Genomic DNA, 10,604 nt, shown 5'->3' on the forward strand with positions numbered 1-10,604 from the left:
GAGCCCCGGCAGGGTGGGCTCAGAGCAGGCTCTGCCTCTGGGGGAGTTTCTTGCCGGGCTTTGCCACCAGCAGCTCGTCCCTGCCTCGGGGCTGGAGGATTTCCCTTGCTGGGACGATGCTCTTTGGCCCGGCCACCAGCCCAGCCCTGGTCCCTGCCATGCAGAGCAAAGGCAGGGCAGGGCCCAGGGCTGCAGCCAGCACTGCCCCTCAGCCCCTGCCCAGCTGCAATAAAAGCTTTTCCTGGGACGAGCCAGCTGCTTCCCAGCTCCAGAGGCTGCACTAAGGCCATAAATAAAGCCGTGCCCGTGGTTTGGGCAGGCAGGGACACAGCGTGTGTCACACACCCAGCGCCCTGCCCGCTGCAGCACCCGGGCACTGCAAAGGGAAATCCTCAAACACACACTGCTGCAAGAGGAATTCCTGGCAGCAAGAGGAATTCCTGAAGGCAACTGCTGCCCTCGGAGCTGGGGACAGTTTATTCACCTCCCTCAGAGCCAGGGGCTGAGGAGCTTCAGACCATCAGTCTGACTTGGGTGTTCTCTGGTGAAAAACCCCTTTTCTCTCTGGAATCCTCTGCGGGGCAGAGATTCCCAGAGGGAATGGAGAGCTCTGTCCCAGGGCTGCAGGGACAGGGGAAGAATCCTGCAGTGGGCACTGCACTGACAACAGAGAAGGTACAAATGGTGCAAGAGGAGCTGCCTCACCCCACCACGAGGGAAGGCTGAGCAGGAACGAGGGGAATCACAAGGAAATACCGTGTGCATCCAACGATTATTCCTGGCAATTAGGAGTGAACTGTTAATTCATCATTAACAATGACGTGAGTCTGATGCTGGTCAGGACACACCAACACAAGTGAGTACCAGTGGCTTTTTAAAAGGTCTCCCCACCCCGAATTTGATGCTTCTACAAGACAGAGACACTTCATCACCTGATGAGAACAGCAATGGTTTCTTGGGGGTTCATTCCAGGTTCGATTAAAACTCTTTGATGTGAACAAACCGGGGCTGCCACATCAGGAATGAGATCTTTAGGATCTTTACTGCTGGTTACTGACATGAAGCTGGCTAAAGAGAGACAATTTCACTGCTCAAAGTTCCAAACTGACCAAAATGTAACAAGAAAAAAGAAAACAACCCCAAAGTAAAACTAAGGAGCTTTGTTTGTCGAGTCTGTACATTTTAATAGGGTTTTTGTGTGTGTGTGTGGTTTCTTTTAAATTTCTCATGCTGGGACAGGGAAAAGGGCTTGTTGTAAGTGCACAAGCTCCCCCCAACCCTGGCACATCTCCACGACCCTCAGGGCAGCTGTGGGTACACCCCAGCCCACGGTGGCCCTGGCCTGTCACAGTGTGTTTGAGGAATGTTTTCTCCTTTTCTCTCCTCCTTGCCCTTTCCTCACCCCCTCAACTCAACCAGCCAAGCACCAGCACCAAAAGCTTTTCACATCTACATTCTGCTGGCCACCAGCTCGTGGTGGAAAAGCCAAAGGCACACAGAAACCTGTAAATAAATCAGCAAAGAAGCAATGGGTTCATTTCCCTGGCTGTGTTGATCCCTGCCATAGGCTCAGGGCTGCTGGGACACCACCTGTACTTACTCTGGACCACTTTTCTGCCCATTTCTGCTGCTGCAGATCTAGACCAGCTCCTGGAGAGTCCAGAAGTGACAAGAATCCTAGCCCAGCCTGGCTCTGGCCTCTCATCCTTTATCAAAAGCTGTTTGCAAAGCTCAGAGTTTGAAAATACAATGGCAAGGTCCTGGCCAGGGTTAGGACAGGGAATCCTTCCCAACCAAACCAGCAACCCTCTCCAGGCAGGCCCAGTTCCCACCTGGAGTGGCCACAGGGACTCGGTGGAATCCAAAGGACACCTGCACTTGAATTTCCAGCAAGCCACAGACCCTGTGCTTTGCAGGACTGCCCCTGTCCCCTTGTCTCAAAGCACAATCATTAAATCAGAGGCTTTTAGGGGCCTCGGTTTAACAGAGATACAGAATCCCAGCTGGAGGAGGCCTCCCAGCATGTCCAACTCCAGAAAACCTTGAGCACTGGGATGTACTCAGTGGCTCCACGTCCCTCTGGTGGTGCCCAGGGGCTGCTGGGCTCTTTCCACCGAGTTTTGGGTCCTCAATGAGTCCACAGAGGATCCACCAGCGGAATCCCCAGTGATTTCTTCACCACTGGTGCCCCATCACGGGTGAAACCATCACATTCAGGGGAGCTGCTCCCTGTTTGTGGCAGCAGAAGCTCATCCTGAGGCCCTGCACTCCACCCCAAACCTGTCCCAAAGCCCCAAGCACCAGGACATTCCCCCCTGCACACAGCAACACTGCCTCCATAAGGGATTTAGGGTTTTAAATTCACTTTCCAGTTAAGAAGGCCCCGAAATCCATCATCTCCACTCATGTTCAACATTGCCACTCCAAACTTTTGCAGGAAAAGGTTTTCTCTGTGGAAAACAAACCCAAAACAAAACCCAAGCACTGAGGCAAAGGCGCAGTTAAATGGTCAGAGGTTTCCACAAGGCAACGCATGGCAGGTGAACCTAAACCTCTTTATCCTCTTCTTCACTTCCCCTCATTTCCACCCCCCTGTCCGCTGATAAAACAGGAAAGGAAAAAGAGAAACAAACAAACAAACAACCAAACACCACCCAGAACAAAACAAATCAGAAAAAACACAAACAAACAAACAAACAACCCCAAAAACCCAACCAACCTGGAAACTGCACTATTTTTATTAAGGGAAATTACTACAAAAATGCCAATTTATCAATTTTTTTTTTATATAGAGGAGATTTCTTGAGACTTTTCCTGAAACCTAACAAGTGTTTTTAACAGCTCCCATGGGCAGCTTTAACATCTGAGAGAGAGAGGTGCTCGACCATCAGACAAAAAGAAATGAGATTGTTATTTTAGAGTAACTCTGGGCACAGATGGCTGGCACCACACCCTGATATGGGCTGTGAGCTGGGTCAGGGCACTCCAGGACCAGAACTCAGAGTTTTGCCAAAGTGGCTGAAATTGTGTTTGGGTGAGGACTCAGTGTCCCAGCAGGACATCCCCACCTGCTCTGAACCTCAGGCTGGCAGGGGCTGTGTCCTCAGCTTTAGCTCCTCACATCCCAAACCTTGCTCCTCTTGCTGTGGAGGGCCACAGGGAGAAGTTTTTCATTGATCTTTATTTGACTTTGATGAAGTTTATCAGTGAATCCCTCAAACTGAGACGCATTTTACGTAAGCAACTAAACTCTAAAAAGAACATTGTTAAAATCAAGCTCTTCAGCAACAAGGAATTTACTGGAAAGCCAAGAAAATGCAACTTTTTTTCATGTCAAGGTTTCTCTAGAGCTGATTAGTTAAACTACCTTTCATCTAAAGATACAAAATGAGCTGCCCAGAGAAACAAATCCTGACTTCTAGCTAGGGTGGTTGTATAAAAACATTTCAAATGTTCACAATGTTTCAAAAAGGGTTTAAGCTATTGAGTTTTTACACTGAGGAACTGCAGAGAGCTGGCTGCACTTAAGAAACCAGAAGAAACAGAATGAGTAAAGTGTTTGTATAAATATTAGTCTTTCTTATATATATATTTACTTTAAAACTTACATTGATTCCAAGTTGTGCCAACTGCCCATTCTCCAAGGTATTCATCAGAGAAAGGAAATGAAAACAAAAATAACCCCACACCCACAAAAGATAAAAGCTCAAAGACTGGCCACCTCTCACAGGCAGACAATCAGTGCAAGCCCCAGGCACACTCGGGAGATTCAGAGCTTTCTCATGTGCACACAGCTCCGAGCAGAGAGGGATCCATTGCACAGATCCAGGGACAGAATCCATCAGGATCTGTCTGCATCCAGCCATAAAGTGACTTTGTACCCTCTGCAGCCACACAAAGCAAGAACATTTCTTCCACTGTCACAGACTCACAGAACATTATGGGTTGGGAGGGACCTTAAAGCCCATCCAGTGCCACCTTCCCCTGTCCCAGGCTGCTCCAGCCCCAGTGTCCAGCCTGGCCTTGGGCACTGCCAGGGATCCAGGGGCAGCCACAGCTGCTCTGGGCACCCTGTGCCAGGGCCTGCCCACCCTGCCAGGGAACAATTCCTGCCCAATCTCCCATCCAGCCCTGCCCTCTGGCCCTGGCAGCCATTCCCTGTGTCCTGTCACTACACACCACGCCAAAGCCCCTCTCCAACATCACAATTTCTCTACAGCAAATCAGAACATTTGGGTACCAGGCTCAGCTGCTGGAGGGTCTCCCAAGCCTCCCATGGCAGGACCCCCGTGCCCTGAGCCACCCCGGGGGTCCCACCCCCAGCCCTGCCACCTCTCCGGGGCTTGCTCGGATTCCTTCCTGCTTCATCAGTGAATGCACGATTCCGCCTCCCGGCCAAAAGAAAGCGCAGGATAAAGGACACTTCATCAAAGGTCTCACTAACACCACAGAGCACATCACACGCACAGGAATGTCGGGGCTGGCGCTTCTGAGGAAGCAAAGTGAAGTGGCAGCATCAGCAGTGACACGTGTGGTGACAGAGGCTTCCCTCTCGGGGGCTCCAGCAAGCCCGGACCCCTCTTTGGATGAAAATCCCACCCCATGTAAACAACTCGTGTGGAGGGGGGAAAGCAGCACCAGCTGGACAAGGAGAGCCCTTCCCCGGCCTCCCAGGCTTTGGGGTGCAGGGCACCCCGGCTGCCCTCACCACCCCCACACCGCCAACCCTGCCCCAGCCGCATTTTCGGGGAGGGGGGGAAGGAGGGAACGGGTTCCCCGGGTACCCCCGTCCCTGCCACAGCCCCCAAAGCCACACCCAAAGCGTCTTTCACCAAGCGCTTGGCAAACACGGAGGCGCCGGGAGCGCCCGTGTCCCCCCCGGCAGGAGCTCTCCTCCCCCGCGGTGCTGAAGGCGCCCCCGTTATTGCATAGCATCGCAGGCCCTGATTTCGGGGGGCACGGACACCCCACGCGTGGGGACCAGCCCCGCCGGGGGGACGCGACACCTCCCTCCCGCCCCCCGCTCCTGTGGCCTTCCCATGGGATGTGCTCCGAGGCGTGGGACCACCCGGGTGGGGCCCGCTGCTCCCCTGGCTCCTTACCCCGAGAGCAGACAACGCCACCGTGCGAGGATCCTTTTTCTTGTCTTTTTTTTCCCCCTTTCTTTCTTTCTTTCTTTCTTTTTTTCTTTTTTTCTTTTTTTTTTTTTTGTGTGTTTTGTGTTTTTAAATAAAAAATAAAATGTGTAAGAAAATAACATTTCTAAAGGAGACCATTATCATTCTACTCTCTCTCTTTCTTTCATTTCCATTTTTTTTTTTTCCCTTCTGCTTTTTTCCTTTCTCTTTTTGGCCGTCTTTCCATGGAACGAGATGTGCTGACCGGGCCGGGGGGCTCCTCCCGGTAGGGAACAACAACGACAGAAGGGGAAAACGAGGAGGAGGAGGAGAGCCGGGGAGCACCGGCGGCTCAGTCCTCACACGTCGCTGGATGTCCTTGGTCTGGAGGAGAACGTGGAAGGGACGCACCCGCAGCAGGCCAGCCACAGCGACTTCTGGATGTCCGGGTTCCTGAAGGCGTAAATGATGGGGTTGATGAGCGAGTTGCAGGTGGCGGGCAGCGCCAGCGAGTAGGTGTACACGGCGGGGTAGCTGGAGTCGGCCACCAGCGAGTAGATGGCGAAGGGGATCCAGCACAGCGCGAAGGTGCCGAGGATGAGCGACAGCGTGGAGAGCCCTTTGCGGGTGGAGGTGGCCTGCGCCGTGGCGATGAACTGGTGCTGCACGGCGATCTGCTGGGCGTGCCGGAAGGCAATCTTGCAGATCTGCAGGTACAGCTGCATCATGAGGGCGAAGAGGAGCAGGAAGGTGACGGCCAGCACGGCCGCGTTGTCCTTGGTGACGGGCCGCAGGATGCTGCAGGAGCTCTGGTCCCGCAGGCAGTTCCAGCCCAGCAGCGGCAGCAGCCCCACGCCCAGGCACAGCAGCCACATCAGCAGCACCATGGCGCAGGTGAAGCCCAGCGTGCGCTCGCTGTGGTAGGTGAGCGCGTTGTACAGCGACAGGTAGCGGTCCACCGTGATGGCCAGGAGGCTGCAGACCGAGGCGGAGAAGGCGGCCAGCAGCAGCCCCGCCGCCGCCAGCTCCGCCGCCTCGCTGGGCGGCCGCAGCAGGTAGCGCACGGCGAAGTTGGCCACCAGCCCCAGGCCGGCCAGCAGGTCCGCCAGCGCCAGGCTGCCGATCAGCAGGAACATGGGCGCCCGCAGGCTCGGCGTGTAGAACAGCACGGCCAGCACCAGCGCGTTCTCCCCCGCCACCGCCGTGCCCGTGGCGCACAGCGCGATGTCCCAGGGGCTCACCGAGCCCGCGGCCGCGGCCCCGCCGCCCGGAGCCGCCGTGCCCGGCCCGGCCGCCGCCGCCGAGGGCCAGGCGGGGGGCTCCGAGGCGTTGCCCGGCCCCGGGAGCCGCTGCTGCTGCGGCTGCGGCGGCCACGGCTCCCCCATGGCGGCGGGGCCGTGCAGCATCGCTGGGGAGAGAGGGAGAAGGGGGCGGTGAGGGGCGGCGCGGTGGCGACGGACCCCGAGGAGCCCCCGGAGAGCTGCAGAGCCCCGCGCTCCGCCCGGGCAGAGCCGCGCCGAGACCCTCGCCCAGAGCCGCACTGAGCCGGGGGAGACCCTCACCGAGCTGGGGGAGACCCTCACCGAGCCAGCACCGCGTTCCGGAGCCCCCCGCCCCGGGACACCGCGCCCCTCACCGGGCCGCCCCCGCCCGCCGCATCCCCGCCCGCTCCCCTCCAGCGCGACTGCAGCTTCCCTGGGATCGAGCACCCCCGCCCCACACGCACCCCTGGCCGCTATCTCCCGGCGGGCTGAGGCCGAGCGCAGCCCATCACCCCGCCGCCCGCAGCCGCCTCCGTGCGCTCGGCTCCATGCGGGGTCCGCAGCCACTGCGCACCCGGTGAGGAACCGGCCGCCCCCTCCTCCTCCTCCTCCTCCTCCCCCCCTCCCCGGGGCACGGCCACCTTTGCTACCTATTTATAGCGCAACCCCCCCCTCCCGCAGCCCTTTCTTTTTTGCGTGCGGTGAGTAAAAATAAACACTATTAATAGGCCAGCGCCTGTATGCGGAGCCGCTGATGGAAGGAGAAGGCAGCGGCAAGGGACAGCCTCACGTTAAGTTTCTCCTTCCTCCCTCCTTTGGAAGAAGCTGGTGCGAGATGCCCCGGCCGGCGGCAGCATCCTGCCCTGCCTGGCGGAGCGGATCCCCCGCCGGGGGGGAGCCGAGGTGTGAAGGTCGGGGCTGTGCCCGCAGCCCGCTGCCGGCCCCCGCCGCCACCACCGCCCCTTCCAGCATGCAGCCGCCACGCCGGGGGTTGCTGTTTTACCTGGTTTAATGCTCGAGGATCAGCTTGCTCCCCCCACGCCGTTTTTATTTTTTTCCTTGCCGGTCCTTCCAGCCCTCGGCGCGAAGCCTCATTCCTCGGCGAGCATCGCTAATAGCGTTGGCAGAGAGCTGGCATCGACTTGCACTTAATATTCCTGCCCCATTGGATCTGCTGATAAATCTCAACTCTGACGTCAAAGTCTTCACTTATATTCATGATCCAAGTCTGTGAATCAGAGCCGCTGTGATCAGAATAACAACAAGGCTGGCTCCCCGCTCCCCAGCCCCACGCGCGGGCACGGGGGGTGCGCGCTCCCGCGCCGCCGATCGTTCATTCATGAGCTCCGCCGCACCTCCCCAAGGTCGGGGCCGGCTGCACCTGCGTCCTGCGGGTGCAGCTTGGGCAGCGGCCAGGCCCCGGCGCTCGCTGGGGTTTATTTTTACCGCTTGTGCCGAGGGGATGCGAGCGGAGGGCGGCGATCCGGAGTGGCCGCGCTCCTCAAGGACAGCGCCCGGGACAGCGCCCGGTGGCGGAGGAGGGGGCTTGGGATCCTGTGAGCCGGGCTGGGCAGGGGCTTCCCTCCGCAGGGAAACAGCGCACCCCGGAGCCTTCGCCCCACACCTCGGGGGCTTCCCTCCAGCCAGCCAAAAGCTGGGATGACGAGGATCCCTTTGGAGCTGGAACCTGCCCAAGGACGCTGGGTGTGAGGGTCTGTCCCCCTCACCCAGCACCCACCCATCCCCAGAGCTTCCTCCCCGACTGTCTGGGAGAGGAACAGCCTGGAAAGGAACAAATCCCAAAGACACGATTATTTTTTTCCAGCTATAAATGGCTCCGTGATTCATCTTGGGAGCAGGATCATCAAAGCAGGGATGCTCAGCTCCTGGATCCACAGGATTTCAGCTACACCTTCTCCCCTTTCCCCCGCTGGTTTCGTAACACTCCAGCTTCCCTCTGCCATCCCCCTCTCTCTTCCAGGCTGGAGCTTTGCGGTGCAGCCAGCCCAGCGCTGGGGAGGATCTCCAGCTCCTGATGTGCAGGGATATTTAGGTGAATACCGGTGGTTTTGGCTGAACCCAGCAGCCCCAATTTGGAGCATCTGGGTTCCTAATGAGGCCAAGCCCCATCCCAGGGGACGCCAATCGTCACTACCTGGGGCGCGCCAGCCGAGCGGCAGCGGCGGCATCCGGAGGGGCGGAGAACCCCGAGCAGGAGCTGAATGAATCCGCTCCCGGGAATTACGCACGGCCCGGGGAAGGGGAGGCGGCTGAGCAGCTCTGCCTGGCTCCCCTCGGCAGCCGGCGGAGGGGACGTGCCTGGGGCTCCGTGGGGTCAGAGCGCACCCAGGACGGGCCACGAGCGGCTGCGGGGCCGGGCGGGGATGTCCCCGCTGTCCCCAGCCCCGGAGCCGGGCGCAGCGAGGCTGAGCGAGGATGGGCACACACAGCACACGCAGTGACCCAGTCCGGCTATTGTCACCTGCCCCTCGCAGGGACACGCTCCCAGCTGATCCCAAACCTCGCGGGCTCTCTGGAGTTTCCTTGGCCCCCCTGCTCCATCCAGCATCGCGCCCTCCCTGTGCTCTCCCTGCAGGGACCGTCGAGCGCCCGGCACTCCCACAGCAGCCTCTTCCTTCCACCTTCAGTTCCCCCCCCGACATCCCACCACAGGTTTGTCACGATCCCAGGACTCTTCTCCTGTGTCCCACACCCCTGGTGGGTGTTGTCCCTCACCAGCAGTGCCCCTTTCTCTACTCTCATCCCAGGGGATTTCAGCCAATGATGGGAGCTGTTTGTCCTGCCCAGGGAAGAGCAGCCCCACACCTCCAATCAAGTTTTTTGGTGTTTCCCCTGTGCAAGGTGGTGCAGTGGACTGGCAAAGCACCGGCTGGGACACCCCAAGAACGCTGAGATTTTCTGGTGACAAAAATGACATTATCTGGCCCCTTTTAAACCAGGGCTTGCTGTCCCCAGAGCAGCCCTGTTGCACATGAGGGGGTGAGCCACTGCACACCCTATTTTCAGTGCTTGAGGATCTACTTTTTGAAGTTGTATTCAATGTTCTGAGCTCCCTGAGGAGCTGCAAGACCATTCTGGCAATATTTGTATATTAGATATGTTTTATCTGTATTTAAATTACAGACTCAACAGAGAGGAGCAAAGATCAAAGCTAAGCAAAGACACAAGGCTGACTGCATTTACAGGGCAAGGGGCCACCAGCCTGACCTGGGAATGCTCTTCAGCATGGAACGAGTCTCCCACCTTCATTCCTCATCATCCCCTTGGATTTTGGTGTTTCAGTGCTGAACCAGGCAGGTTTTTGTGTGGCACTGTGGTGATGCCAGGTGCCCCCTGCACACAGCAGGGCTTGACCTGGGGCTGGTCCTGTCTTAGGTTTTGTGCTTGTTTGGTTAAAACAAGCGGGTGACAAGTTAAAAGCAGGGTGGCAATCACTGATAACGTGGCTCTCCCAGGCCCAGCCCACTGGGAACCAAAACTGGAGCAAGGGCTGCTGTTTAAGGGCACACTGGTGGCACAGAGGAACAACTACAATCCCAAATCTCCATCACTTTTACTTCCAGAGGTATTAAAATCGGCTTTACATCTTTTCTTTGGGGAAACGTCATCACCTCCTGGCATCCCATCAGCTTTTCCCGCCCCGGCTCCCACTCCTGTGGGAGCATCCTGTGGCTGAGCTGACAAATCCATGAGCTCACTGCCTTGTGACCCCCTTCCAACGCTGCTGGAACCTTCCCCCACGTTTCATTTCTCCCGGCATCTTTTCCGCAGCGAGCGGATCCGGCCTCATTCCAGCGCCTCCGTTGTTCCCTGTTACTCCAACGGTGCTCGAGGAGCTCTAGGAAGGAAAAGCACAGCTATAATTAGCAGTGCTGACTAATCAGGGTGGCAAACAAGGGCTCGGAGCCCGCCAGCCTCCCCAAAACGGGGCCGTGGGGGCCGCGCGCCGCCGGGGAGCGCCTGGAGCCCTACATTCAATGGCTTTGCATAATTCCTGGAGGAAATGGGGCCATTTTCTCACTGCTGCCACTGGAAAGATGGGAATTCTCCCAGTGCTGCTCCAGCTGCATCATCCCAGCCCGGTGGGAAGAGCCAGGGCTGCATGGTGGGTCAGGGTGGTTGAGGGGCTGATGCCAAAGTCAAGCTCTGGAGGAGCTGGAGGGTGGCAGGCAGGAGTGTGGCTGATAAAATCATCCCCCTCTGT

At 57.7% G+C, this 10,604-nt stretch overlaps 1 protein-coding gene across 1 annotated transcript; it reads right to left on the reverse strand.

Annotated features, from left to right (window-relative positions):
* Positions 1 to 3,955: 3,955 nt before the first annotated feature.
* Positions 3,956 to 7,003, reverse strand: LOC134560563 (G-protein coupled receptor 12-like). The gene has a single exon (XM_063416706.1). The coding sequence runs from the start codon at positions 6,521 to 6,523 to the stop codon at positions 5,477 to 5,479; it is 1,047 nt and encodes a 348-aa protein (XP_063272776.1). The 5' UTR covers positions 6,524 to 7,003; the 3' UTR covers positions 3,956 to 5,476.
* Between the last annotated feature and the right edge of the window lie 3,601 nt (positions 7,004 to 10,604).

Source organism: Prinia subflava, chromosome 20 (assembly GCF_021018805.1).
Source record: "Prinia subflava isolate CZ2003 ecotype Zambia chromosome 20, Cam_Psub_1.2, whole genome shotgun sequence".
Classification (NCBI taxonomy): domain Eukaryota; kingdom Metazoa; phylum Chordata; class Aves; order Passeriformes; family Cisticolidae; genus Prinia; species Prinia subflava.

Bases quoted from the DNA above. Each gene is read 5' to 3' on its own strand.
- LOC134560563 (XM_063416706.1), bottom strand. From the start codon at position 6,523: ATGCTGCACGGCCCCGCCGCCATGGGGGAGCCGTGGCCGCCGCAGCCG.